Here is a 27,364-nt window from a genome sequence, read left to right as displayed (position 1 = left end):
GGCGGGACGCGCGCCTGGCGGCCGGACACCTAAACAGCCGAGCAGGCGCCGGAGCGGGAGGCCAGCGCGCGGACCCGCGACCATGGAGAAAGCGCGGCCGCTGTGGGCCAACCCGCTGCAGTTCGTGTTCGCCTGCATCTCGTACGCCGTGGGCCTGGGCAACGTGTGGCGCTTCCCCTACCTGTGCCAGATGTACGGCGGAGGTGAGTGCGCCTCCGGGCGGCCGGCCCCCGCGGCACTGTCGCCGGCGCTCCCCGTGCGGAGGGGCACTCAGTCCCCACACCTGGAGGTGCGCGCTGGGACCGGCCCCATATTCCACCGGAGGCTCGGAGAGTGTTCGTGTGATTGATTGCCCCGATTTGCAGAGCTGGGAAGGGGACCCAGGGGCAGCCAAGGCGCCCCCCACGCCCTCTGCAGCCCCAGCCCCACTCCAGGGGCGGCCAAGCCCCCTTACCGTACCCTGGTGGCCAGGCTCTCGGAGGAGGCTCGAGGGACACTATTTTGAGAGGTGGCAATAGTCTGAATTCTAATGAGTGTCGAAAGGGAGCAGGAAATTGCCTTGTTCAACAGAAACTCTGGCTCCGAAACTTAGGTTCCCGCAGCGTGATTAGAAACTCAGGATAGAGGATCTTGAGCTATTTCTTTAGATTTCTTATAAAAAGATTGGTTTGGGTTTGGAACCTCAGAGGGCAGGAAGGCAAATCATTTCCTTCCTTCCTTCCTTCCTTCCTTCCTTCCTTCCTTCCTTCCTTCCTTCCTTCCTTCCTTCCTTCCTTCCTTCTTTCTTTTTTTACAATTTTTTCTCTGAAGCATCACAGCATACTCACTAGGTAGACAGCACCATACACCACATTCTCTTAACGCCCAGAGAGCTGGGACACCTGTGCCAGGCCCCGGAACTCTGCTAAGGCCAAGGGCCTTTGGAAGGCAATGTGACTGTAGGGACTGAAGTTCAGCGTTTTTAAAAAAATGTTTCTCTTAGTTGTTCCCTTTCTAAAATTCTACCTGAAGGAAATATGAGGGTTCTGACAGAAGGTGGATGATACAGGATGGTCTCCATCTTTCAATAAAAGCAAAACGCTGGACACTGCCGAGCCCTGCACGGAACGGGCCCCTGGCCCCTGGCCCCTGGCTCGGGAAACGTGGACCATCCGTGCAGGGTGCTCCACTGTTAGGCATTTTCTCATTTCATGCATTAGGTGGAGGGAGGGAAGTCAGAGTCCAGGCTTCATAAAATGAATGATCTCAGTTTAAAATATGCAGAGAAAAGAGAAGGAAAAAATATACCAGCATGTTCACAGTAGTTAGTTGTCTGTGGGTGGTGTTGGCTTATCTTATAGGGTGTGTGTGTGTGTTGTGTGTAATGTCTTCTATAATCTGCATGGATTTTTTTTTTCACCATGAAGGACAATGAAAGATGTCAGGCCAAAGTATTTACAAAATTTAACCCCTGTAAGAAGACTAAGACCTAAAACAGTGCTCCCCCTCTCTTGCCCCCACCACTCACAAAAACAAAACCTCAACAAAAAGGTTAATCCACAGAGGGGTTTTTTAAAATAGTGCATTCTTTTTTTAAAAAAAATGAGATTTATCCTCTTTTTTTAAAAAAATGTATTTTATTGATTTTTTACAGAGAGGAAGGGAGAGGAATAGAGAGTTAGAAGCATCGATGAGAGAGAAACATCAATCAGCTGCCTCCTGCACACTCCCTACTGGGTATGTGCCTGAAACCAAGGTACATGCCCTTGACCGGAATCAAACCCGGGACCCTTGAGTCCGCAGGCCAACGCTCTATCCACTGAGCCAAACCGGTTAGGGCTAAATAGTGCATTCTTAATTCTAACTTTTTTTTTTTTAATGTTAAGGGCAAAAATACATCCTAATTATGTGAAGGGCGTGTGTGGCCATATGCCGTAACAGGACCCTAACTGCCTTTTGAAATAATTATTTGTCAGGATGCGATTTCCCTGTCATTCTGTGTCGGCACACCTACCCGTGCTACCTTTGTCCTTTCCCAAACATCGGCCAGGTGAGCCTTGCTGTCACATGACTATTCCATTCCTTGTTTCTAACAACACCATCACCTGGGTAGTCTGCAGGTGGACACAATAACGCTGAAGTAGAATAGATCTAAGGAGTTGCTGGGAAAATCGCAAGACCTTGAGGACTCGGGAAAAGGAAAGGAAAAGAAACTTGTGCCTGGGACAGAGTATATTAAGTTGGTAGGTAGCTAGAAAGATGGATGGGTGATGGTTGACGAAGGGATGGACCCTGGAGAAAGGATGGAAGGATGGAAGGATGGCTGGGTTGGGGGATGGACGGATATTGGTTGGGTGAGTGGCACCCTCTCAGGCTTTAGTGTCCATAGAAAAATGACTGAGTAGCTTATCCTAGCACAGTGAACACCTAATTTGAACACCCAACACCTGTCCGGATCTCCACCTCATTTCCTGCCACCCATCTTCCAGCCCCTCCCCCAACTCTACCGAACCACTCTCCCTCGGGCACGGCTACTCTGCGTGCACACTGCACGGATATTTCCTCCTCGAGCTGCAGCTAGCCTGGGTCACTCCCACGCCTCCCTGAGGCCAGGCCTCTCCCTGGCTGTCCCCCCGAAGGACTGCACCTTGTTCTAGAGTTTCTCTGTCTCCTACCGGCCCGTCTCTGTGAGGTGGCGGGGGTCAGAGGAGGCGCCAGTAAATATTTGTTGGGTGAATGAGCAGGTTCGTTATGAAAAGCGCAGGGTCTGTGAGGTGGGGAGGCCGGTGGTTTTTCGGAGCCTTTTGCTGACAATCGTGTCGCCTATTAATTAATAAGTGATTTATGTTTCTCCCCCCGCCCCCCCACAAACCCAGGCAGCTTACAGATCCATCCTTCACCTAAAGCTGAAGGGTACACCAACCACCCTCTAAAAGGCTCCGAGTGTAACTTCCTTCCAAACAGAGCTGGGACCTCCCACCCCCAGTCAACAAAGAGCTTGTTGACCAGCCGCAGAGCCTCTGGGTGCCAAATATTTCCCCGAATAAAACGGATTAGGGGTTTGTGCCCCTTCCACGGGCCTCTGCCCGAGACCAGGGAGGCTCATTTCCTCCCCGCTCTCCAGCCGGGCCCAGCACGAGGAATGTTAATTCTGCAGATTGCACGCCAGGTACCAACCACCTCTGTACAGCAGGCTGGCCCGGGGGCGGGGGTGGGGGTGCCGCTGTAGGAACCACACACAACCTCTTCTGGAAAAAGCCGGCAGGTCTTGGCGATCATGCCAAAGTCTAAGTTGTGCAGGAAGCAATCGAGATGCAAATGTGCTGCGTGCTGAGGTGCAGGGGAAAGGGCGCCAGCGGCTGGTGTTTATAGAAGCACGTGCTCCAACCGGGAAGAAACGTGGGGCCAGGAGGATGGCGGTGTGGCTGGTGGAAATCCGGATTTTTTTTTTCTCCTGAATATTCTCTGTGGGCTATTTGAACCATAAAGAGAGGGAATCAGAGGCTACCGGACCGTGCAGTAGGACAACAACACTCTAAGCCTGGATGTCCCTCTCCAGTGCGTAGGATCTTGGTAAGCCGCTGGACCCCACGCCCAGAGAGTCTGTCTCCGGTATCCGCAGGAGGGCAGGATTCTGCATTTCCGACAAGCTCCCAGGTGGTGCCCATCCAAGCTGCTGGTCCATGGACCACACTTTAGAGGAAGCCCCCCTCCTCGGCACCAGCTCCTGGGAACCAGGCAGTGGGGGGCTGATAGTTGTTGGACCACTGGCTTTGGTCGCGCAGGACCTAGTTTGTAGCATTTGCTGATTACCGTGGTGTAAATGCTCCCACCGTGGCCCATTGCAGACTAGCAAAGTCACATCCGGGATGTAGGGTTGGGAAGAGATGGGCACAGCCAGCTCTCGTGAGCCAGGGTGAGCCGGCCCCGGCACACACTGGAGCCACAGCCTTTCAAGCCAGCACCCAGCCCGGCACTGAGCCACTACAGGTGGGCTTTGAAGAGGACAAAGGTGTGTACGTGCAGGCAGAGGAGGAGTTTGGAAGCCTGAGGAAACTGCTCTGAGAGTGGTAGACTCTGATTTGTCTCTTCGTGGGTCTCAATGAGATAGAGCCAGATGCGAGGGCTTGCGGAAGTCCGTTTTTTACAGAAGGAATTTCTCTGCTAGTGAGATTCTTGGGTTTAGCAAACAGATCAGGTACTGTGTGGGACAATTAGGAAAATAAGTAGCAACATGCTCTAGAATAACGAATTTCTGTGTTTTGGAGTTACACATGTACTGCATCTCCGTGGTATAACATTTAGAAAATAGAAAAATGCAAATAAAATACAACACAGACATAAAACACAAAATCACCTGAAGTCAAATCTTCCATCCCCATTTATTAGGCCCCCTTATGTGCAATTTTTACCTCAAAAATGTGTGAGCTCTATGTCTAGGTGTTAAATACATTTTCATCACTTTACCTGGGACCAGTGAGCCCACCAGTGACACACGCAGGGAGATGTCCTGTGGGGCGTGCACGCGTTCCAGCTGCTGCGTAGGCGCGTCCTGTCTCCCCGGTCCTCATTCCCGATGGGAGATCCTTGGGCTTGCTGTCGGTGCCTCAGCGCGCCTCGTCTCATTTCCACATAATGAGACGAGGCGCGCTTTTCCTCTGGGCTGCAGGATCCTGGCTCAAGGCTGTATTCCTATTTTTCATCGTCATGTAATCTTGTTTCTTCTTGAATTGTCCTTTCTTCTTCATTGCCTGATGCTGTTCTATAAACAGTGTCCCCTTGACTCGTAGAGGCCAAATTCTAGACATTTTCTACACAGTTCTTCTCTTCCTCCCTTTCTGAGGGCAGGGACACAAAGGAAAATCAAAGTTCAAAGGTTTGTAGATAAAATAATAGTCCTCTATCAGCGTTAACTTTTTTATTGATTTTAGAGACAGACAGACAGACATCGATTTGTTATTCCACTTATCTATGCATTTATTGGTTGCTTCTTGTATGTGCCCTGACCGGAGATGGAACATGCAACCTTGACATATCGGGACGATGCTCTAACAACTGATCTACCCAGCCAGGGCTCAGCGTTAATTTTTTTATTTTGCTGAGTGCACTGGGATTATGTGAGAGAATGTCCTTGTTTGTAGAAAATACACACTGAAGTATTAAGAAGAAGAAAAGCCCAGCTTGTGTGGCCCAGTGGTTGAGCGTTGACCCATGAACCAGGAAGTTAAGGTTTCGGCTCCGGTCAGGGCACATGCCAGGGTTGCCAGCTCAATCCCCAGTAGGAGGCGTGCAGGAGGCAGCCAATCAATGCTTCTCTCTCATCATTGATGTTTCCCTTCCTTCCTCTCTGAAATCAATAAAAGAAAAATATTTTTTTACAAAAAGAAGAAAAAACAGTGGCTGAAACCACAATTAGTTATTTCTCACGGTTCTTGGGTGGGCTGCATGTTTCTCTGCTGGTCTGGTCGGGCCCCTCACACGTTGGAAGCTGGTGCCAAGTTGGCGGGGCCTCGGGCTTCCTCGAGTTGCCTGAACAAGGTGGTCTCAGGCCGAGTTCCAGGAGAATGAAGGATCCTTCTCCCCACCTCCCATTGGACAGAGTAGGTCCAACGCCAGCCAGATTCACAGGTGAGACGTGGACTCCACTCCTCGTGGGAGCAGCCGCACAGAATGTGGCTGCGTGTAATCTACCACGCTGTGTGCCCCAGGACACGTGGGAGCAAAGGCGCCTTCTCGGGCCTCTGTCCGCCTCTCCCTGACGCCAGGGTCCCCTCGAACTGAGCCCGTGTCCGGAGTTGCACATGCAGGAGCCCGGGGAACAGTCCCATGAGAAGAGGGTGGGTTAGTGGACTTGTTTTCAAACGGACTGCAAAACCAATTTCTCTTTTATCGACACATATTTTTGCAGAAAATGTCGGGGTTTTCTGGTGTCCAGTTCTGTGAGTGATGACACATGCAATGGTTGTGTTACCGTCGCCACAATCGTGCCCTTTACAGTCAATCCCACCCCACTCCCTGTCCCCCACCCTCAGACCTGTTTTCTGTCCCTACGGGGTTGCTTTCTCCAGCATGTCATAGACACGGAGTCCCACGGTGCGGAGCCTGGGTTGTGGCGGCTTTCCCTTAGAGTAACGCTTCTCTGAGATGCTCCGGGCTGTCGGGAGCTGCAGTAGTTTGTTCCTTTTCATCGCTGAGCAGTTACGTCTCCCGGGTGTGGATGTGCCGGCGTGTATTACCCGTTCACCCATAGGAGGGTAATTAGGCTGTTTCCAGTTTTCCACAGCTGTGACTAGAGCTGCTATCAACACCGTGTATAGGGGTTTGTGGGAATGTGAGTGTTCATTTCTCTAGGACTATCATTGTGGGGTCCTACAGTAAGTGTACGCTAAGTTATAAGAAATGGCCACAACTGCTTCTCAGGCAGGCTGCAGCATTTTCCGTTTCCCCGGCAACTATGGGAGTTCTCAGATCCTCCCAGGCACTTGGTATTGGCTTTATTAAGTGGCTCGTGAATCCGACAGCATCCCGTCCAGCACGGGACGGGGGGGCTCCCAGCATCTGCGAGTTGAGCCATTCTAACGGGTGTGCAGTGGCATCTCATTGGGGTTTGAATTTGCATCGTCTTAGTGAACGCTGGTGTTGAGCATATTTTCACGTGCTATTTTGCCATTGAAATATTGTCTTTGGTAAAATGTCTGCTCAATTATTTTTGTACAGGGTTCCTTTTTTCTCTCATTATTGAGTTTTGAGAGTCCCTTATATGTTCTAGATACAAAGTCTTTATCAGATATGTGTTTTGCAAATATTTTCTCCCAGTCTGTGGCTTGTCTTTTTATTCTCCTATCGCTGTCTTTCACGGAGCAGAATTAAAAGGACGTCCCGTTTGTCAATATTTTCTTTCACAGGTAATGCTTTCGGTGTCATCTCTAGGACACATTTTGATGTGGACTAACCTAAGGTCAGAAAGATTTTCTCCCGTGTTTTCTTCTAGAAATTTTATAAAAGTCTTGAGTTATACATATAGGCCTACTAGAGGCCCTGTGCATGAAATTCATGCACGGGTAGGGTCCCTAGGGCTGGCTGGCGATCAGGGCCGATCCGGGCCTTCCAGTTGCAGGCTGGGGGCTTCCTTCATTCCGCGCCACCCCCTGGTGGTCAGCGCATGTCATCGTGAGCAATTGAACTCACGGTCTTCTGGTTGAACTCCCAAGGGGACACTTTGCATATTAGGCTTTTATATATGCATTTTGAGGGGTGGAGTTTTTTGGTATACAGTCTGAGATATTGAAGTTCGTTTTCTCTGCATATTGTTCTAGTTGTGTGTTTGGATATTTGTGGGCAGGATAATGGAGCCCCAGGCTCCCACCTGGGCACCAGGCCTGGGACTGCCCACCTCCATGGGCAGGGGGCTATGGGGCCAGCCCTGTCGCAGGGACAAGCTTTCCTGAACCTTGCTGTGACCATTTAACACCTTGAGCTTTTCTTGTAACCACTGAGAGTCTGGATGCTGCTCCAAGCAGGTGTGTCAACACCACCTTATTGTCAGGATGCCCTGGGTGGGACCCCTGATGGACTCCTTGCTGGCGAGAGGAGCCTGGGACGGTGCTGAGACGCCTTTCTGCGGGGCAGGAGGGGGAGCGGCCTGCAGCATCTTCAGGGCCCGGAAGTGAGAGGGCAGGGCTGTTCTAGGCCCCAGAGTGGTACGGGCCCTGTGCTCCCCCTTCTCTCTGCGGTGAGAGAGCCACGGGGGCTCTGCCTGGTCGTGTTCACTGCCATCTACTTCTGGGACTTATACCCGAGGAAATAACCACACACGTGGGCCAGGCTCTGTGCCGCAGCCGGGATTGGGATGGCAGAAAACTGGCCGCAGGCCAAGTGTCCAAGGACGATGAAATGAATTCTGGACCCGTTTTCCTAGTGGAATGTTGCAGCTACTGACGGGGTGACACAGAGGTGCATGGTGTCGGGAGAGGGCCTGGCAGACCCCGGGGGGGTTACAGGGCAGCACGCACCCACAGTGGAGGCGTTTTTGTGTTAGCTGCTTACGTAAGCAGGTGTGAATTTCGTTGTTTACCTTGAGCTTTCAGAGCCTGTTCCTCTGGAACCAGACCCTAAGCCCCACACTGTAGCGTCAGGGTTTTTGTTACTCAGACCCTGCCCTCTTTCCCACTGGACCTTTTTCTCAGGTTCACAGCCACGGACCTGGGGGAGGAATGGCCATGGCCGAAGGGCTACGGAGAAGGAGGGGCGGGACCAACAGGAGAAGCAGTGGGTCAGGCACCTGCTTGGAAGGGGGATGGTGTCAGATGTGGTGACCCCCACACACAGGCTGCCTGCCGCTGTCCAGGTGTGGGGCAGTGGGGGGGGGGGGGGGCGGCGTCCGTAGCTCCGTTCGCTGGCTCCCCACTATCACCAAGGGTGCTTGTCTACAGATGGCTCCTTAGGAATCAGTGGGTGTAAAAGTTATTTTTAGTCAGTTTCATTAAAATGAAATTTCAGGCCCAGCTGGTATGCCTCAGTGGTTGAGCATTGACCCGTGAACCAAGAGGTCACCAGTTCAATTCCTGGTCAGGGCACATGCCCAGGTTGCAGGCTCAATCTCCAGTGTGAGGTGTGCGGGAGGCAGCTGATGGATGTTTCTATGTATCCTCCTCCCTTCCTCTCTCTCTAGAATCAATAAAAACATTTCTTTAATGAAATTTTAGGCTGAAGGTATAAAACATACACCTAGAGGTGCTCTAAAAGGAGGTGGTAGCCAAGGCTCTGTCTGTTGGGGACCCCCTGGCCTCCCCACACAGACACCACAGCCCCTGCCTTATCTCTGAAATGTGAGGCCGGAGGACTAGCTTGCGAGCTGGGCCATTAAGAGGCAGCTGACCTTCCTCTGTCCAGGTGATCCCTCCAGGGCAGGGAGCAGGGCGGCTCATCTCCCATCCACCCCACACAGGGCTGGCCTGGAGAAAGTGAAACAGCTGTTCTGCACACCCTTCCTGGTGGGCACATCAGGGCTGCAAAACGCCAAAAGCGCTGGGTGGAAGGACGCGGGGATGATGTGCAAAATATTTAGCAACTCTGTGTGGCCAGCCCTGACTAACCATTAGTCACCACAATAGAGGACGGAATAGGGATTTCATTCTTTGTAAGCGAACCTATTTATAGCCACAATACCATAGATGTGGTGAGTAATGGCCATTCTTTAACACATTGCGGACCAGTAGTTTTATTGCTAACTTTACCCAGTGGCCAGATAAGTGATCGGCCACAAGCCTTAGGACAGAAAATGCGAGAATTCTCGTGATCCGTCCGCAATGTGTACAATACAAGACTGTCCATCATGCGTAGTTTACAGGCCCCTTAAGAGGTGTTCTCTGTAAGAGTCTGGATGTTCAAGATTCAACAGTCAAATAAATCTTGGCAAGTCTCTTTTTACACAAACAGGTGGTTAGGTGATTTAGCCACCTTAGTGATACAACATATTTATACTCTCACTGGAAGTGGAGCCAGCACTACATGAAAATTGGGAACCTATCAAATTCGTGAGTAATAACTATTACACCTCTTAGCAGTAAGAACTATTGTCCCCGTGCTGGTGGCGAGAATGGCACCAGGTGTTAGACCCTTGGGGTCAGACTGGACCTGGGCTCAGCAACCTCAGTACTTGAGTTCTGGCTAGGAAAGAATTCAGAGCCAAGACTCAAACTCTAAGAGAAAGTTTATTTAGAAGGTCACAGAGGTAGAAGAAGTGAATGGTAGAAGAAATGGGCTGAGGAAACAAATTATAGAAGCAAAAGGGTCCTTGGGGCTTAGGAGAGAGGAAGGCAAAGGTGATGCGCCTGGGAGGTGGGGAGGTGAGGAGGTGGGGAGTGGGAGGCGCTGGGGTGCGCTGGGGAGGGAGAGCTCTCCGGGCCCTCCATCCTAAGTACCTTTAAGGGTGGAGATTTTAGGGGAGGTCCCAGAGGCGGACCTCAGTAGAATATTCATCAGCTTTCCAGGTGTGTCCTTTAAGGTCTTGGGGTCTCAGCTGACTCCTCGGCTCAGGGGGAGGGAGTCCTTAGTCACTGCAGCTGGGCCTCTGGGCCTGGAGCGGAAGTACAACTGAGGCCTAGATGTTATCTCTGGGGAGGAAAGGTCAGGAGGTCGAAACCACACCAGCCTGCGATACTCGAGATACTCGAGATACTCGAGATACTCGAGATACTTGAGATACTCGAGATACTCGAGATACTCGAGATACTTGGGGAGGAGAGTTTACCTGGGGGCGAAATTCCTGTGTTCCCAGTTTCACCCATTACTAGGCACCCGGGGCTTTCCACCCTCGTGACCTCTGCATCTGACCCCTGCACCTGACTCATCGTCTTTGCTCTGCTCAGGTCTGTCTAACTGCCTCCCACATCATACTTGGATTTCAAACATTTTATCTTCTTTCAGATAAGAACACACACAAAAAACCCAACACCCCCCCCCCCCGTAAAAAACATATACTTTTCTTAAAGACCACTTGCATTCCTCATTTGAAATATAATCAAACTGATGAAACTCTACATTTTCACCTTAAACACCAGTTAGTAAAATAATTCCAAGCACTGTTAATATGAGCTACAACGTTAGCCCAGCTACTTTAATGACGATTTCAGATTTCCCCGGCGTGACAGCGCTACACTGAGCTGTCACACCAAGGCGAGAGAGAGAAACCATTAGCAAACACATGAGTTGGAGCCTTTGTTGTGATTTTTAAAGAATCCTACATAATAAAATGGTAATATGTAAATTACCATCACTCCGCTACGCCCACGATTGGGCCAGCAGGAGGCGCAGGGGGCGGGACTCAGGGTGGCCGGGGTAGCTGATTGGGCCAGCAGGACGCTGAGCTCGCGGCGCCAGTGGCGCCGCGAGCTCAGCGTCTGTGCCATGGCTGCCCCAGAGGCTTTCAGAAGGCCTGGGGCACCGGCGGACAGCCGGCCAGGTCCCCCGCGATCAAAGGCCAAAGCGGGGGACCTGGCCGGCTGTCTGCTCCGGCGCAAGGCCTTTCGAAAGCCTCCGCAGTAGCCGGAGGCTTTCGGAAGGCCTGGGGCACCGGCGGACAGCCAGTCCGCTGGTGCACCAGGTGCATGATTAAATCATGCACTGGGCCTCTAGTCTTTAGATAAACCATATTGATTAGAAGAAGTGGGTAGGAAAACCAATGTTTGCTTTGCACCTCCCTGCCATGAACTGCCTCACAGAGTTCCAACATTCTCGGTAAAATAGGCCACAAAGATTTTCACTGGCATGGCTGGGTGTCATCACCCAAGGACAGATGGCTGAAGAGATAGATGGATGGATGGATGGATGGATGGATGGATGGATGGATGGATAATGGATGGATGAGAGGAATGACAGGTGGAAGAGTGTGAAGGCAGAAGGTGTAGGATGAGCAAATGGAGAGATGGAAGGAAGGGTGGGAGAGAGGGAGGGAGGGAGGGAGGAGGGAAGGAAGGAAGGAAAGAAGGGAGGAAGGAAGGAAGGAAGGAAGGAAGGAAGGAAGGAAGGAAGGAAGGAAGGAAAGAAGGGAGGGAGGGAGAGAAGGAGGGAGGGAGAGAAGGAGGGAGGGAGGAAGGAGGGAAGGATGTTGGCAGGGAGGTTGGTGGTTGTGGAGTATAGCCCATTGGTGACCTGGCTGTTGGCTCTGGATGCCCACAGGGAGCTTCCTGGTGCCCTACCTCATCATGCTCATCGTGGAGGGGATGCCGCTCCTGTACCTGGAACTGGCGGTTGGACAGCGCATGCGCCAGGGCAGCATTGGCGCCTGGAGGACCATCAGCCCCTACCTGAGCGGTGTTGGTAGGTAGTGTTCTCCAGCCCTCCCCCCCTTCCCCCCCCCCCGGCCCGGGAGACCCCCTCCCTGTGTCCTGGGCAGCCATGGTGGGGGTGGGAGCAAAGGGTAAGCACAAGGCCCAAGAGAGAGCCCTTGAGTGGGTGGGCAGACGGCCCAGGAGGGACTGACTGCCACAGAACAGGAGTGAGGAAAGGAGGAGGCACAGGTGGGGAACTGAGACCACATTGCTCCTCTGGACCGCAGGTTGCTAGTCTGTAGAGAGGAAACAGCTGCACGATGGAGCTGTGCCTCAGTGTCCTCTGGGCACTGCCCCCTGCTGGCTGTGAATGGCACCTCCTCTCAGCGAGCACTGCTGTGTGCCAGGTGCTGGCCTGGAGAGCATAGGCTCATACATCAGCTCGTTTCATCTTCTTCCCACCACTGAGGGGCTGTGGGGCTGTCATCAATATCTCCGCTGGATGGAAGCTGGGCACACGCCGCCCGACGGCCTGCCTGCCCTGAGCCACCTGAGCCCCGGTCCTGGCACCCTGGGGAGATGGTTAACCTGCCTTCACACCCTCCGGCTCCTGGGCTGCCTGCCTCTGCCAGCAGGAGGAACTTTGACCAGCGATGCCCCTGCTCTGTTCTGCCAACGATCCCGCCCCAGACAGAATGCCATAGTGACATCCCAGGGGCAAGGAGGGCGTAAACTTGTACGTGACTTTCTCAGGCGCCGGAGAAGTGTGCCCAGTGCCCTCACAAATCATCTTCAAACCCGAACTGCCTCCCCATCGTGCGTGGCTGTTAATGTTTAGCACGGAGGTGTGTGGTTTGACAGTCCGCCCGAGAGAGCAATCCCAGAGGGCTTCTCCGAGGCATCATCGCCTGTGTACTAGAAAAGAGGCCAGATGTTCGTGCCAAACGGGGGGCTGGTGAATGTTTAACCACCAGCTCTCCGGGTGGGGTGCGGGAAGGCCTGCTGCGTAGCGTTTGCTGACACCGTGGTGTGAATACAACACCACGGCCAGTTTCAGACTCCTAATGAGATGTCCCGGAGCGAGGGGTTGGGCAGAGACGCACACGGGGTGGGCGCCTGCAGACACCGCTGGTTGTCAGCCACCCCTCTGCTCTGCTCTCCCCTCACTCCCACTCCCACCCCGGGACCCCTGCAGACCTGACGGTGCGGGACAGCCTCCCTCCTGTCCCGTGCACCTGACACACCTCCTCACACCCCTGCTCCCTGCCACCCCAGGGCAGGGATCGGCCCAGGTGACCTGACTCAGGTGAGCCAGGAGGGGGCAACCACCATGCCTGCCTCTTCCCAGCCCGGGTCTCAGGCGAGCTCTTTCCCTTCTGTGAGGGGATAATGACGCCCACGGCACATACTGTTCTTAGCACAGCAGCTGGCACTCGGGGCTCCAAGAAATGACACACCTCCTGTCCCAGGAGCCGGGAGAGAGAAGAGGGAAGAGGCTAACCCTTAGCAGTGCTCGCAGGGCCCTGGTCACGGGGAGCCCCACACACCTGCTGCGGAGGTTCTGCCAGCCCAGGGCTGTCACTGCAGGGGTGTCCTGGGCGCACGTGTGTGTGTGTGGGGGGGGGTGGGTGGGTAGGGGGGCCAGGGCTGTGGGTCAGGCGGGCGGGGACGGCCCCTCAGCGCCCTCTGCTTCCGACAGGCGTCGCCAGCGTGGTGGTGTCCTTCTTCCTGTCCATGTACTACAACGTTATCAACGCCTGGGCCTTCTGGTACCTCTTCCACTCCTTCCAGGTGAGGGGGCGGGGCCAGAGTGCAGGGCGGGGCGGGGCCAGGGCGCGGGGCGGGGGGCGGGGCCAGGGAGGGACAGGCGGCCACCGGGACAAGTGGGAGGTTGCGGGTCAGAGTTCTTTTCTTTTTTTTTTTTTTCTTTTTTTAAAAAATATATTTTTATTGATTTCAGAGAGGAAGGGAGAGGGATAGAGAGATAGAAACATCAATGATGAGAGAGAATCATTGATTGGCTGCCTCCTGCACGCCCCCTACTGGGGGGATCGAGTCTGCAATCCCAGCATGTGCCCTTGGCCGGAATCGAACCTGGGACCCTTTAGTCCACAGGCCGACGCTCTATCCATGGAGCCAAACCAGCAAGGGCTCTTTTCTTTTCTTTTTTTTTAAATATATTTTTTATTGATTTCAGAGAGGAAGGGAGAGGGGAGAGAGAGAGGTAGCAGCATCAATGATGAGAGAGAATCATTGATCAGCTGCCTCCTGCACGCTCCCTACTGGGGATCGAGCTTGAAACCCCGGCATGTGCCCTGATAGGAATCGATCGGTGACCTCCTGGTTCATAGGTTGATGCTCAACCACTGAGCCGTGCCAGCCGGGCTGCGGGGCAGAGTTCTGTTGTCGTAGGGGGTCTGGCCCTTGTCGGTTTGTGTACTCAGTCTCTCTGACCCACAGTAGAGTCAGGTGATCCTCAAAAAACACCATTAGGACTGTAAGGCACCCCCTCGTGCACCCCCTTCCTGCCTCCCCCTCCTCCCTACCTCGCCCTCCACAAATCCTCTGACTCCCTGGCTGTCTTTGGGGCTCCCACCGCCTGCCCTTAGGGACCAGCTCCCTTCTCCTCCAAGAGCCCCGTGTGAGGGCCACCTCCCGCCCTCCCCCCTGGCCTTCGCCTCAGCCCTCACCTCTCTGTGTGATGCTGTGTTGACCCCAGGACCCCCTGCCGTGGTCCGTCTGCCCCCTGAACGCCAACCACACGGGCTTCGACGCGGAGTGTGAGCAGGCCTCCTCCACCAAGTACTTCTGGTACCGGAAGACCCTCAACATCTCGCCATCCATCCAGGACAGCGGCAGCCTGCAGTGGGAGCCCGCGCTCTGCCTCCTCCTGGCCTGGCTCGTGGTCTACCTGTGCATCCTGCGGGGCACCGAGTCCACCGGCAAGGTGGGGCAAGGCGGGGGCGGGTATAGAGGGAAGGAGTCGGGGGGGCCCAGGCTGTCTCCTGCCGGCGAGGGGCAGAGCTGGCTGGGGGAGGCGGGCGGTGCACTGGCACAAACCACCTGCCAGGTAACTATAAAGGTGGTCAGAGGTGCAGCCCTCAATCTCAAAACCAGGCCTTTCCGTCCCCTAAAAAGACGGGCATTTCTGGCCAGCCAGCCCACGGCCACCCTGCCCAGTAGCACCAAGCAACCAGACAGGGAGTTTTTCCTCCTTTAAAACCTTCGATGGTTCAAGATTTCCCGGAGACACCTGCCCTGCTTTCAGGCCTCGCTGCCCACGGACACCGCCTAAGAGCTTTTGCCCCTCCACCATCTCAGTCCCCTCCCCCCCACTCCCCCCCTCCCCCAGAAGGTTCTGGTGATCAGCGAGGGGCAGCCTGAGCGCTGGGTTTTGAAATGCACACAGTTCATGTGATGGATATGTTTGAGGGCGGCCCCAATCCTTCCCGGAACGAGGTCAGGTTGAAGGGACGTGGAGGGCCGGGCCTCCGCTCCGGGTTCCTCTTCTCTGTGGAACCAGGGATTTCCTGGCGCTTACGGGCCTGGCGACCACGTCCCACCACCCGTCTCCCAGCCCAGATGCAGGACCTGACCGAGACCCCATGCCTTTCCCGCTGTCCGCAGGCTGAGGCCGGACAGAGTGGTGTTTCCTGGGACAGCGGGCCTGCTGTAGGCAAACAGGGCCCTCTGGCCACATCCCCCCCCCCCCCGCCCCCTCCCCAGGCTGACTCTGCCCTCTGGTGCCCGCAGGTGGTATATTTCACCGCGTCGCTGCCCTACTGCGTGCTCATCATCTACCTGATCAGGGGCCTCACGCTCCACGGGGCCACCAACGGCCTGCTGTACATGTTCACCCCCAAGGTACGAGCCGGAGGGACGGGGCTTGAGGTGCCCCATCTTCCTGCCCCTTCCAGAGGGCTGAGAGGGCAAGACGGAGGGTGGGTGAACTCAGGAGGCTGATGGGAGCCCCCAGGCCGTGGGCGGGGATGGAGAACCTGCGGGTGCTGAGTCGCCCTCAGCCAGGCAGTCCCCAAGCCCTGTGACTCCTGGGACATTGCATCTTCTGTCCACTCCCATCCTGGTCCTCAATGCCCCCCAGCAAGCACTGCCCCACATCTGGCCTCCTGGCCCCAGTCTCACCCCAGCCTCGCCTTCCAGCCTGTGGGCTAAGTTATCTGCCGTGAGCATCATCTTGGTTTCCCTTCGGGGGTTTCGGGGTCCCTCCCCAGGCTCCCCACAGCCACTCGTCGTCACGGTTGCCTTGGGGGCAGGACAGATTCTTCGTTTATCAAATCGGGCCCCTGGAAACAAATGGCTGTGGTAGCAGCACCCCCAAGAGCTCCCCCCGCCCCACCGCCACATTACCGGGATTCAACCCAGACCTCAGCCTCACCACCAGGCCCCACCACCTCCATCTTGGGAGGCCCAGGCCCGTACAGTGCCCGGCTCATGCATCAGCAGCCCGGTTCCTTTTTAAGTGATTCACCCTACACTTTCCACTGCACACCTCCCCTGGGGAAGGAGCTATGGGGACACAGCAGGAGGGATGTTTCATCTGCTAAGGAGTGGGCAGGGCACCGGCCTGAGCCAGGAAAGCCGGTCTCCAGCCCCAGGCCCAGCTGTGCCAGGCAGGGTCCTCCAGGGCCTCCTTCCCTCCCCTGCCCAAGAAGTTGGGACCCCCCTACCTCACCCCCCACCTCCACCCCTCGGCTCACAGCCCTGTTCCCACTGGCTTCCAGCTGGAGCAGCTGGCCAACCCCAAGGCCTGGATCAACGCAGCCACCCAGATCTTCTTCTCGCTCGGCTTGGGGTTCGGCAGCCTGATCGCCTTCGCCAGCTACAACGAGCCCTCCAACAACTGCCAGAAGCATGCTATCATCGTGTCCCTCATCAACAGCTCCACCTCCATATTCGCCAGCGTTGTGACCTTCTCCATCTACGGCTTCAAGGCCACCTTCAACTACGAGAGCTGCTTGAACAAGTAAGCAGGGCCGCCCGGGGAGCCAGGCCGCAAGGGGAGGCGAGTCTCCAAAGCTCGAGCTGAAGGGGCACTGGGAAGAGGCAGGTGCCAGGCATCAAGGTGTAGAGAGCTCCTAGGAAGGCACATGGGCATTTCTTTAATTATTGTCAGCTGAATCCAGTGGCATTGGCAGAGCCACGTCCTGGAAACACACCTTGCCAGAGGCAGGTGTGTTGTCAGCCTGACCTTCAGCCTAGGCACCAGCGAGTGGGTTTCGTTATCTAAATCCAGCCAAGCACCAGGAATGAATACGACCCAAGAATGCACATAATCTCCTTTGTCTTGACTTTTAGTAAAACTTCCTGGGTTTTGCTGTATAAAATAAACACGCCGTATTGGCTCTGGGTCCCTTTCCCTCCATCAGAGGACAGTGGTCCCACCCGGCCCCAGTTTTTTCCTTCCATCTCTGTGGTGTCTGTCTCTTTCTTTCATTTTCTCAATCTCCAGCACCCCCTACTCAGGAACCAGACCGTCTCCAGCTGTGCTGGACGCGGAAAAGAGAGAAATATTTACACCAAAGGGTGTGGGGCACCCGCCTTGCAGTCCTTGATCCAGGGTTGAATGCAGGCTCCGCCCACCACCAGCCCAGCTGGAGGCCTGTGGCAGTCAGCGTGTGCCGGAGGGAGGGGCACCATGCACTCAGAGCCCTCAGCGCGCAGGGCATCCACACACAGCCTTCATTTCTTCGGCCCGTCTCCCCCAGAAGCAGCCGAGAGCTCCCTGGCTGAGCCGTGGAGATTCCAGAAGCTGCTCTCTGTGATCTTTCCCAAATTCGAGAAACACTCGCAGGCACGCTGTCCGGCAGTGGGTCACTAGCCGCGAGGGGCTCCTGACAACATTAAATGTCAATTTAACGCTTCCTTAAACTTAGATTTTGAAGTAAATCAGTTCCTCGGGGCCGCCTGTGGCTCCTGGGGACCACAGTAGATGGCAGGGACCTGGGACATCTCCCATCACAGACGTTCTGCCGGCCAGAGCCGGACAGTGGTCACAGAGCCCGCTGTGCGGCTGGTTCCTCTTGTCACCACTGTTCCTAAGCGAGGCTTCTTCAGAGCCACTCTAAATACTTTACCCTTTAAAAGGTCAGCAATTGCCCGGCCGGCATGGCTCAGTGGTTGAGCGTCCACCTATGAACCAGGAGGTCAGGGTTCGATTCCCAAATTGTGGGCTCGATCCCCATTGTGGGGCGTGCAGGGGGCAGCTGATCAATGATTTTTCTCTCACCATCTCTCTCCCTCTCCCTTCCTCTCTGAAATCAATACAAATATATTTTTAAAAATAAATAAAAGGTTGGCAATCAACAGATTCCGCTGGTGAGGACCTCACCTAATCAGAGAAGAGGAGGCGGTGGGGGGGTGGGGGGCCGGGAACAGTGTGAGCCCAGCAGGCGGGGGCAGCGGCCTTCCCGATCGCGGGGGTCAGTCTCATGCTCTGTCCGCAGGGTGATTCTGCTGCTGACCAATTCTTTCGACCTGGAAGATGGCTTCTTGACAGCCAGCAACCTGGAGCAGGTGAAGGGCTACCTGGCATCGACCTACCCCGGCCAATACAGCAAGGTGTTCCCGCTGATTAAGAACTGCAGCTTGGAGGCAGAGCTGGACACGGTAAGGCCCTGGCAGGAGTTCTCCTCCCTCCTCCTCTTCCAGGAGAAGGGAGAACGGACCCCCCCCTTCCCCGGCTGCTGCCCGGGGACACTGGTCCCTTTGGGCCCTCCCTGCCCCTTTTTCCTTTTCCTTTTCAATGTTAAAAAGGCAGAAAGGACAAAGAACCATAGAACCGGCACCCATGTGTCTAGCAGCCTGGAAGAACAATTGTAAACCTTTGTCATTTGGGGCTCAGATGAGGGGGGCTGGTCTGCAGGTGGGAGAGCCAGCTCCGAGGCCCCCCACCGCTTAGCGTCGGGTGTGTCCGAGGAGCTGTGCGACCCTCGGCGTGTGACTGGGGTCTTGTCCCCGGGGGCAGGCCGTCCAGGGCACCGGCCTGGCTTTCATCGTCTACACCGAGGCCATAAAGAACATGGAGGTGTCCCAGCTGTGGTCGGTGCTGTACTTCTTCATGCTGCTCATGCTGGGGATCGGGAGCATGCTGGGCAACACGGCCGCCATCCTCACGCCGCTGACCGACAGCAAGGCCATCTCCCGCCACCTGCCCAAGGAGGCCATCTCGGGTGAGCGGCGGGCGGGGAGGAGGCGGGACTCAGGGAGGGCAGACGGCGGGGACCAGCAGGTGGATGGGCTCCTCGGGGGCCGTGTGCCTGTTGAGGTGGCCACGGGGCTGCAGCAACCTCCCAGGAGTCCTGCCTTCACCGTCTCCTACCCCTGGGCAGGCGGCATGTGTCAGTCACCCCATGCGTCTGGCTCTCCACCCCAGGGGGATGGGAAGTGGCCACCCCGACTTTGGGAAAAGGCCAAGCTCCCCAACCTGGCACCCAGAGCTCTCAGGCCAGGAGAGACGCTGCTTTTGTCCTTGTTTAATGGAGGCATAACCGCTGGGGCGTGTACATTCCTTAAGCACAAACGCAATGAACTTGATATATGTATCCATCCACCCAAGTAACCACCACCGACCGAGGCCAAGTCCCCTCTGGTCTCACTGCCACCGTTTTATGTTTGTTCCCCCTTTGTTGGGCTCCATGTACATGAAATCACACGTGTGTGCTCTGTGTGTGCGGTCTACACCCAAACTCTAGGAGACCCACCCACACTGTCCCTCTCCTGCCTGGGTGATAAGCCATTGTAAGAGCAGACACCCCATCTCTCTACCATTCTGCCCTTGGCGGACAGCAGGGTTTTAAGGAAAGAACCTGCTCTTCCAGTCACTCTGCCTCCCCTGTGCACCCACCCCTGCCCTTGACGACACCGTCCACAACATCCCTCCTCCCAGCCCAGGTCTGTGAAGTCCTGCCCACCCTTGGTCAGCGCCCCCCGCACTGAGCGTGCTGTTAGCTGCTGGCCACATGAACCCCCTCTCCTGTGTGACCCCTCAGGCTGGGGCTCGGTGGCTGGTGGGATGTGGGGTAGCAGTGGAATGGCAAGTGGGAGCTTTAGGTCCAATACTTCGTGGGGTGTCCAAGAGAGGCGGCCGAAGGAGTCCCGGACCAGAACCCAGATTCTGGAGGCAGAGGGGCCTTGGCTTCCTCAGCCGTACATGGGGGCTCCTGATACCTGCCTCCGAAGCTCAACTGCTCAATGCCTGGCAAGTGCCTGGGCCGTGGTGGGAGCTGTGTAAACGCTCGGTTCTTCCCTTCTCCCCACACCCCTCTGGTCAGACAGGACTCCTCTCTAGGAAGTCCCCAGAGGGTCGCCCCGCAGCTCACATCTCCAGCCCCAGTTCACAGCCTGGGCGAGGTCCCCTGGGGATGCCACATCCTCTTTTCCATTGAGTTGGTGCCCCCTGCAGGACGGCTCTGTGAATTACCATCGATGCTGCCCACTGACGCTCCTTGGGCCACCTTCCCCCCACCCCCACCCCCAAACACACACACACATTCAGAGAGACCAACCCGCGTGGCTGAGCCCATCAGCCAGAGTCCCCGGGCGCCCAGGCCCTGCTGGAGCAGGTGCGGGTGCAGGCAGGTGAGCCGTGTCTTGGCGCAGGTCTGGTGTGCCTCATCAACTGCGCTGTGGGCCTGGTGTTCACCTTGGAGGCCGGCAACTACTGGTTCGACATCTTCAACGACTACGCGGCCACGCTGTCCCTGCTGCTCATCGTGCTGGTGGAGACGGTGGCCGTGTGCTACGTGTACGGGCTGAGGAGGTGAGACACCCCCCCCCCCCCCCACTGCTGGGCACGCTCACCCCCAGGAAACAGTCCTCTCTCAGCGGCATGAGGCGCTCTCCTTTAAGCTCGGCACCTTCCAGGGCTCTCATCGTCCCCCAGATCTCGGCTAATCCTCTGCCTCACGTCCCCTCAGCTGGCCTTCAGCCCTCATCTTCCCGATTTCCTGTGCTTCTACTTTCTATTACAGGACATTGGCCCCTTGGCCCTGCTGAACCCCAAGGGCTCCCGGGGCTCCGGGCACTGGCTGTTCTGACCCTTGGCCGACACCAGCATTTTTAAAAATATATATTTTTATTGATTTCAGAGAGGAAGGGAGAGGGAGAGATAGAAACATCAATGATGAGAGAGAATCACTGATCGGCTGCCTCCTGCATGCCCCCTACTGGGGATGGAGCCCGCAACCCGGGCATGTGCCCTTGACTGGACTCGAACCCGGGATCTTTCAGTCCGCAGGCTGACGCTCTATCCACTGAGCCAAACCAGCTAAGGCGGAAACCAGCATTTTTCAAGCTCGCTGACCAAAGTCCAGTTGATAACTCAGACCTTGAAGTCTGGCAGATTTGGGATGTATGGTTCTCAGCCCTGGCACAGCGCGGCCCTGGTGCTGGGATGTGTGGCCGGGCTGAGAACCACGGGTCTAGAGCAGTTTTCAGACCTGGGCGTGCACCTAGCCCCTGGGGACCCCCCACCCCCGTCCTCATCCCCAGGGTGCTGATTAGGTGGGTCCAGGTGGGGCTCTAGCTGCAGGTGAGTCTGGTCCCAGAGCGGCAGCATCAGGGAGCTTGTGAGAATGCAGGGTCTCGCTCTAGCTGGTTTGGCTCAGTGGATAGAGCGTCGGCCTGTGGACTGAAGGGTCCCAGGTTTGATTCCGGTCAAAGGCACATGCCTGGTTGTGGGCTAGGTCCCTGGTAGGGGGTTGCGGGAGGCAGCCGATCAATGACTCTCATCATTGATGATTCTATCTCTCTCTCTCCCTTTCTCTCTGAAAGCAATAAAAATGTATTTTTTTAACAAAAAGAATGCAGGGTCTCAGGCCCCCAAACCCCTGAACCAGATCCATATTTTGGCACATCCAGGGGGTCGAGGCCCATTACGTTCTGGGAACTGCTGCTCGAATGAGAGCCTGCTCAGAGGGGCTGTACCACGTTGTCCCCACCCCAGTCTTCTATCATCTTCCCAGCTGATCTGGAGGCGGGTCAGGGGACCAGCTGGGACAGTCCAGGAGCCAGGCCCCGGTGCCGAGTGTCCCACTGTGCTCTTGGAAGCCATTCTGAGGGATTTTCGCGATCAAATTAGTCCAGGACATAAATTAAAGCCAGATTTCTTTGCCGTAGGATTTCTCAGACCCTTGAAGACAATTATGAATCTCAAAGAGGGGGTTGTAATTTGTAGTATTTCCAAACCTTTGTGGTCAAGGAATGCCTTTTTATCGGCCTGTACTCCTCCCCCACAGCTAGTAACATTGTGAGGACTTTAGTGTTAGAATCACCCCATTTTCCCAGGAAAGGTTTCCTGGGACGTTGGGGCTTTTTTGGTGCTAAACCCAGGGAAGTCCTGGGTAAACTGGGACAAATTGGTCATCTAGGAAATGCCCAGAGGAACAGAACCGAGGGCCCACTGGAGGCGCTGGAGAGGGGTACAAGTCCATCCAAAGCGGGTGTTGGTAAATGGCCGGAAGGAGGGAGAAACCAAAGGTGCCCTGGGGATTTCGTAAGCAGCCAGTTCTGGGAATGACCAGCAGAGGGCAGTCTTTCCGCTTGCACGGGGCGGGGGGGACTGCGCCATCTAGTGGCCACTTTGCAATAGTGCCATGCGGCCTTTCTGCAGCTCTTCCCACGTTTCTCTGTCCAAGAAAGTGGAGGGCAGGGGAGGTAACGGGACAAGAGAACCCAACACTTTCTGCCATGTGTGGGCTTGAAAATCCCAGTGTTCACATTATGCACATGAGTCTTCGTGGCCTAGAGCCTAAGGTCTGGCTAGGTCAGCAGCCACACACGGGCTGGTAGAAGCTCATGGGACAGGCCAGGGGTGGAAGCGAGGCCGTGGCTGTGGTTGCACCTGGTGACAGTCTCACTCCGCCCCAACCCCGCCCCTCCTTCAAGGCTGCCTCTCCCGTCGTGGGGAGCGGTTTTAAAGCCCTTGGACTAGGTCTGCCCCAACCTGGAGCCCCCCCCCAACAAGTCGCAGGTGCCTTCCCCTGTGAAATGAGGAGATGGCTGCGTCAGCATTTCCCAAAGTGCCGAAGATCCTTTTCGTACTTACTTGTGTGCATATTAAAAATACACGATTAGCCTGTCAAACCCACAAAAGAATGGATGCTGTTATGCTATTGCTAAACTTAGGCAAAAGAGTCCATTTAAAGGAAAGGAAAGAAAGTCTGCAGACACGATTGAACACAGTGGTGGTCTTCGGGCAACTACACCTGGGCGGCTCCAACCGCCGGGCCATGACCCTTTAGTCCCAAGTCTGGCTCTCTGTCCGCCCCAGAAAACCTGCTGTGGTTTCAGGGGACAAAAGAGATTCCCCTCTGGGGTGTTTGTAATGGGGAGTAGAGTTGCTGGCAGACCCCAAGCCAGGAGGGGTGGGACAGAGCTGCCCTGGGGGTCCCCTGGCATTGAGGCTGGCTGGACCCATGTCCCAGGCTCTGTTCCCACCGTGGCTGGGAGCTGCCCTCTGGTCTACGCCAGCCTCCATCTGAAGGTCAGCACCAGAAAGATGTCTCCTGACGTCCACTTCTCTGTGGGTGATCGCTTTGCACCCCGCTCTGTGTCAGCCTCAGCCCTTCTCCCCATCCCACCCCCAGAAGGAGTCAGGGAGGGAGGTCCCATGTTTGTGTTCAAATCTCAGTGGAGCCGGAACAGAATCTCCCTAAGCGAACAGGGATGTGCAAGCTGGGCTCCCCCTTGCTCCAACAGCGTGGCTAATCCAGACTTTCTCTCCCGTTTTCCAAGCAGATTTGAAAGTGACCTTCAGGCCATGACTGGCCGCACTCTGAGCTGGTACTGGAAGATCATGTGGGCTGGCGTGAGCCCGCTGCTCATCATCAGCCTCCTGCTCTTCTACCTGAGCGACTACATCCTCACGGGGACCCTGCAGTACCAAGCCTGGGACGCCTCCCAGGTACCTGCCCTGCTGGGGCCCCAAGCTGCCTCGAGAGCACAGGCCTTAGTTTTCTGAAACCCAGGATTTCCTGCCTTGGAGTGGGCAGGTCGTTGGCCACAACAGGGCAACATCACGCAGGTACTTCAAAGCTCAGCACACAGCCGCACCGGCCCCACTTCAAGTGCTCAGCAACCACTTGTGTCTGGTATCCGGACAGGGCTCATTTCTATCAGCCCAGAAAGTTCTACTGGACTGTGCTGGGCTAAGGGCCAACCCCCACATCCAGCTGCCCTGCCCGGCGTCTCAAACATAACCACATGCTGTTACTCTTTTTCTTTTAAATATATATTTTTATTGATTTCAGAGAGGAAGGGAGAGGGAGAGAGAGAGAGAGAAATATCCATGATGAGAGAGAATCATTGATTGGCTGCCTCCTGCGTGCCCCACACTGGGGATCAACTCTGCAACCCACGGATGCTAACACTGAGTCACACCAGCCAATCGACGATTAGTCTTTAGGGGTTACTCTTTAGCAAAAGCTCCAAACAATGGCTATGCAGGCACTGAAGTACAGGGAAGAGAAAGAGGAAGAGGGGAGTTAGTCTCCCCAGCACCCTTGTTAGTGAGCCAGCGGGGCGAGCGGGAGGGCGGGGCGAGCGGGAGGGCGGGGCGAGCGGGAGGGCGGGGCGAGCGGGAGGGCGGGGCGAGCGGGAGGGCGGGGCGAGCGGGAGGGCGGGGCGAGCGGGAGGGCGGGGCGAGCGGGAGGGCGGGGCGAGCGGGAGGGCGGGGCGAGCGGGAGGGCGGGGCGAGCGGGAGGGCGGGGCGAGCGGGAGGGCGGGGCGAGCGGGAGGGCGGGGCGAGCGGGAGGGCGGGGCGAGCGGGAGGGCGGGGCGAGCGGGAGGGCGGGGCGAGCGGGAGGGCGGGGCGAGCGGGAGGGCGGGGCGAGCGGGAGGGCGGGGCGAGCGGGAGGGCGGGGCGAGCGGGAGGGCGGGGCGAGCGGGAGGGCGGGGCGAGCGGGAGGGCCTCGTGCTCGGGAAGGGTTCCACGTGGGCAGGTTCTTGCAGCTGAGCTCTGCTTCTCCCTTCAGGGCCAGCTTGTGACCAAGGACTACCCCGCGTACGCGCTGGCCGTCATCGGGCTGCTCGTGGCCTCCTCCACCATGTGCATCCCGCTGGTGGCCCTGGGGACTTTCGTCTTGCGCCGCCTCAGGCGGGGAGACCCAGCGCCCGTGGCCTGAGAGCCGGCGCCCGAGGCCGCCGCCCACTTTCACGCTATTAGTTCCAGGTGGAGGCCGCTTTGCAAGTATTTACTCCGGAAGCACCGAGCGCGTCGCCTTCCGGCGCCTAGAAAGAGCTAGAAGGTGTGGAGGAGGAAGACCCCCTCGGGCACCGAGCGCCCCTCTGCCCCAAGGTCGCAGCTGTCTCCCTGTCGCCAGAGGGGCAGGTGGTCAGGGCCGGTCTCGAGGCCAGCGGCCTCCTTGGTTCTCGGAAAGGCCTAGAATTATTAGCGCACACTGTGAGCTGACTTTTGACTACCATTTTTATGGAATAAAATGTAAGCCTTTTTTTTTTTTTCTAACGAGATTCCAAAATAGTAGAGGGCCATCGTTTGAAAACGGGCTCTTTTAAGTGGCGGGGAGGACACACCTGCGTGTCCCGTGCAGCCCGAGTCCTCTCTGCAGAGCGAGGATGCAGCCGCCGCGTTCGCCTTCGCCAGCGGGGTGAGTGGCCGGACAGGAGGCCTTTATCCGGGACCCCCGAGCGGGGATGGCGGGGGGGTGGGGGTGGGAAGAGCACTTTCCTCTCATTGGAAGCCTCTTACGGTAGGTCCAGGCCTGTCCTCGCCACAGAAACTGCCCCATCCACAGTTTGCAACCCCAGGCCGCCTTGGGCGTGGTCATGTGCGGGGTCCACGGCGAGGGGGCGAGGGCTGACGTTCCCATCGGCTTCCTGTTCACTTGGGGCCTGGGGGGCAACTCTTTGAAGGCCAGGAACACTGCTTACGGTCCACTTTAAATTATTTATCTGTACATACGTTTTCTAAAGTGTATATACCTCCAGTAGAGCGTCTTGTAAGCGAAACCACTGTATTTATGATAGAGCTTTCGTCCACCACGGTTCTTGTCTCCTGTCGTGTTTTGTTACTGTAAGGTTCTCCCTCACCTGAGAGGGTCCCTTCCTGCTGCTGCGTCCTGCGCGTCCCTGAGACCCTGGGGCTCAGGGTAGTGCCTGGGTCGATTTGTGCAGACACCTTTGCAGACACGGAAGCGCTCACGTGGGACACCAGGTGGAGATGTTTGTTTGTTTCTTAATTAGTTTCATGCCACTCACTCTCCTGGGGCCTTAGGACGGCGGCCCGCTTGCTTCTCAGTACTCCCTGCCTCGCCCGTTGGCCGGTTATAAAAAGATCTCTTGCCTTTAAAAATGGAGGAACCAGCATTTATGTACCCCACATAGTCCTCTGATTTCTCATCAGAGGGTTTTTAGTGTTGAGAAACCTCGGATATCGGGTGTGAAGGGTGAGCGCACTCGATGGTGAATACACAGCTCAGGGTCCGGCCCTCACAGCTCAGCCCCTCCCGCAGCCCCGGGTCCTCTGTCTGACAGTAAACACAGGCCGCCCTTCCCGGGGTCAGGCACCATCAGGGGGTTTCAGCCCCAAATCGGTCCCCAGGAGCGTGGAGACCGATGTCCTAGGGCAGTGGTCGGCAAACTCATTAGTCAACAGAGCCAAATATCAACAGTACAGCGATTGAAATTTCTTTTGAGAGCCACATTTTTTAAACTTATTCTAACGCCACTTCTTCAAAATAGACTCGCCCAGGCCGTGGTATTTTGTGGAAGAGCCACACTCAAGGGGCCAAAGAGCCTCATGTGGCTCCCGAGCCGCAGTTTGCCGACCACGGTCCTAGTAGACCACATTATTCACAGTAACTGTATTTCAGTGGTCTCCACCTGGCTGCCTATTTGAACCACCTGGAAGCAAAACCAGCCAAACCTGAGAACCAGCACCCATTTACGAAAGAAGGAACCCTAGCCGGTTTGGCTCAGTGGATAGAGCATCGGCCTGCGAACTGAAAGGTCCCAGGTTCGAGTCTGGTCAAGGGCACGTGCCCGGGTTGTGGGCTCGATCCTTAGTGGGGGAACTTGGAGGAGGCAGCCAATCCATGATTCTCTCTCATCATGGATGTTTCTTCTATCTCTCTCTTCCTCTCTGAAATCAATTTTAAAAATATATTTTTGAAAAAAGAAAGACGGAAAATGGCCCTGACGCCTGCGTAGGTTGTGGTCGGCGCAAAAAAAAAAAAGAAAAAAAAAAGTTGTGTTTTTTTTTTTTTTTTAAAAGAGCCCAGCCGGTGTGGTTCAGTTGGTTGAGCATCGTCCCATGTACCAGGAGGTTGCCAATTTGATTTCCAGTCAGGGTATATTGCCCAGTGATAAAATCAAATCGGAAGCGGAAATCCAGGATTACAGGCTTTATTAGGGGAAAGAGACCTGTCTCGAAAGGGGAGAACAGCAACACGTGCAGAGGTGAACACGCCTTCTGAGGGGAGGAATGGGAAGGAATGGGGGCTTAGTGTACTCGGCACGCGCTGATTGGTGGCTTAATGTATGGTCATATAGGGACAAGGGCTTAGGGTATTTGGCAGGTGTTGATTGGTGGTTCAATGTATAGTCCATATAAGGTGCCTGGTTAGGCAATCAGGTAT

At 55.8% G+C, this 27,364-nt stretch overlaps 1 protein-coding gene across 1 annotated transcript; it reads left to right on the top strand.

The window, feature by feature from the left end:
- The first annotated feature begins 26 nt into the window (after positions 1-26).
- SLC6A20 (solute carrier family 6 member 20) lies at positions 27-25,401 on the top strand. The gene is made up of 11 exons (XM_079795484.1): positions 27-203; positions 11,659-11,799; positions 13,450-13,541; positions 14,470-14,697; positions 15,504-15,614; positions 16,493-16,734; positions 18,215-18,377; positions 18,736-18,940; positions 20,370-20,529; positions 23,508-23,673; positions 24,743-25,401. The coding sequence occupies exons 1-11, from the start codon at positions 83-85 to the stop codon at positions 24,890-24,892; spliced, it is 1,779 nt and encodes a 592-aa protein (XP_079651610.1). The 5' UTR covers positions 27-82; the 3' UTR covers positions 24,893-25,401.
- Positions 25,402-27,364: the final 1,963 nt, after the last annotated feature.

The sequence above is a fragment of the Cnephaeus nilssonii genome (genome assembly GCF_951640355.1).
Source record: "Cnephaeus nilssonii genome assembly, chromosome: 17".
Taxonomy (NCBI): domain Eukaryota; kingdom Metazoa; phylum Chordata; class Mammalia; order Chiroptera; family Vespertilionidae; genus Cnephaeus; species Cnephaeus nilssonii.
This window is presented reverse-complemented; position numbering and strand designations above follow the sequence as displayed.

Excerpts from the sequence above, each read along its gene's own strand:
- SLC6A20 (XM_079795484.1), top strand. The coding sequence starts at position 83 with ATGGAGAAAGCGCGGCCGCTGTGGGCCAACCCGCTGCAGTTCGTGTTC. Across the intron at positions 18,941-20,369 it reads GCCCAAGGAGGCCATCTCGG|GTCTGGTGTGCCTCATCAAC; the intron begins GTGAGCGGCGGG and ends GTCTTGGCGCAG. Across the intron at positions 23,674-24,742 it reads AAGCCTGGGACGCCTCCCAG|GGCCAGCTTGTGACCAAGGA; the intron begins GTACCTGCCCTG and ends TTCTCCCTTCAG.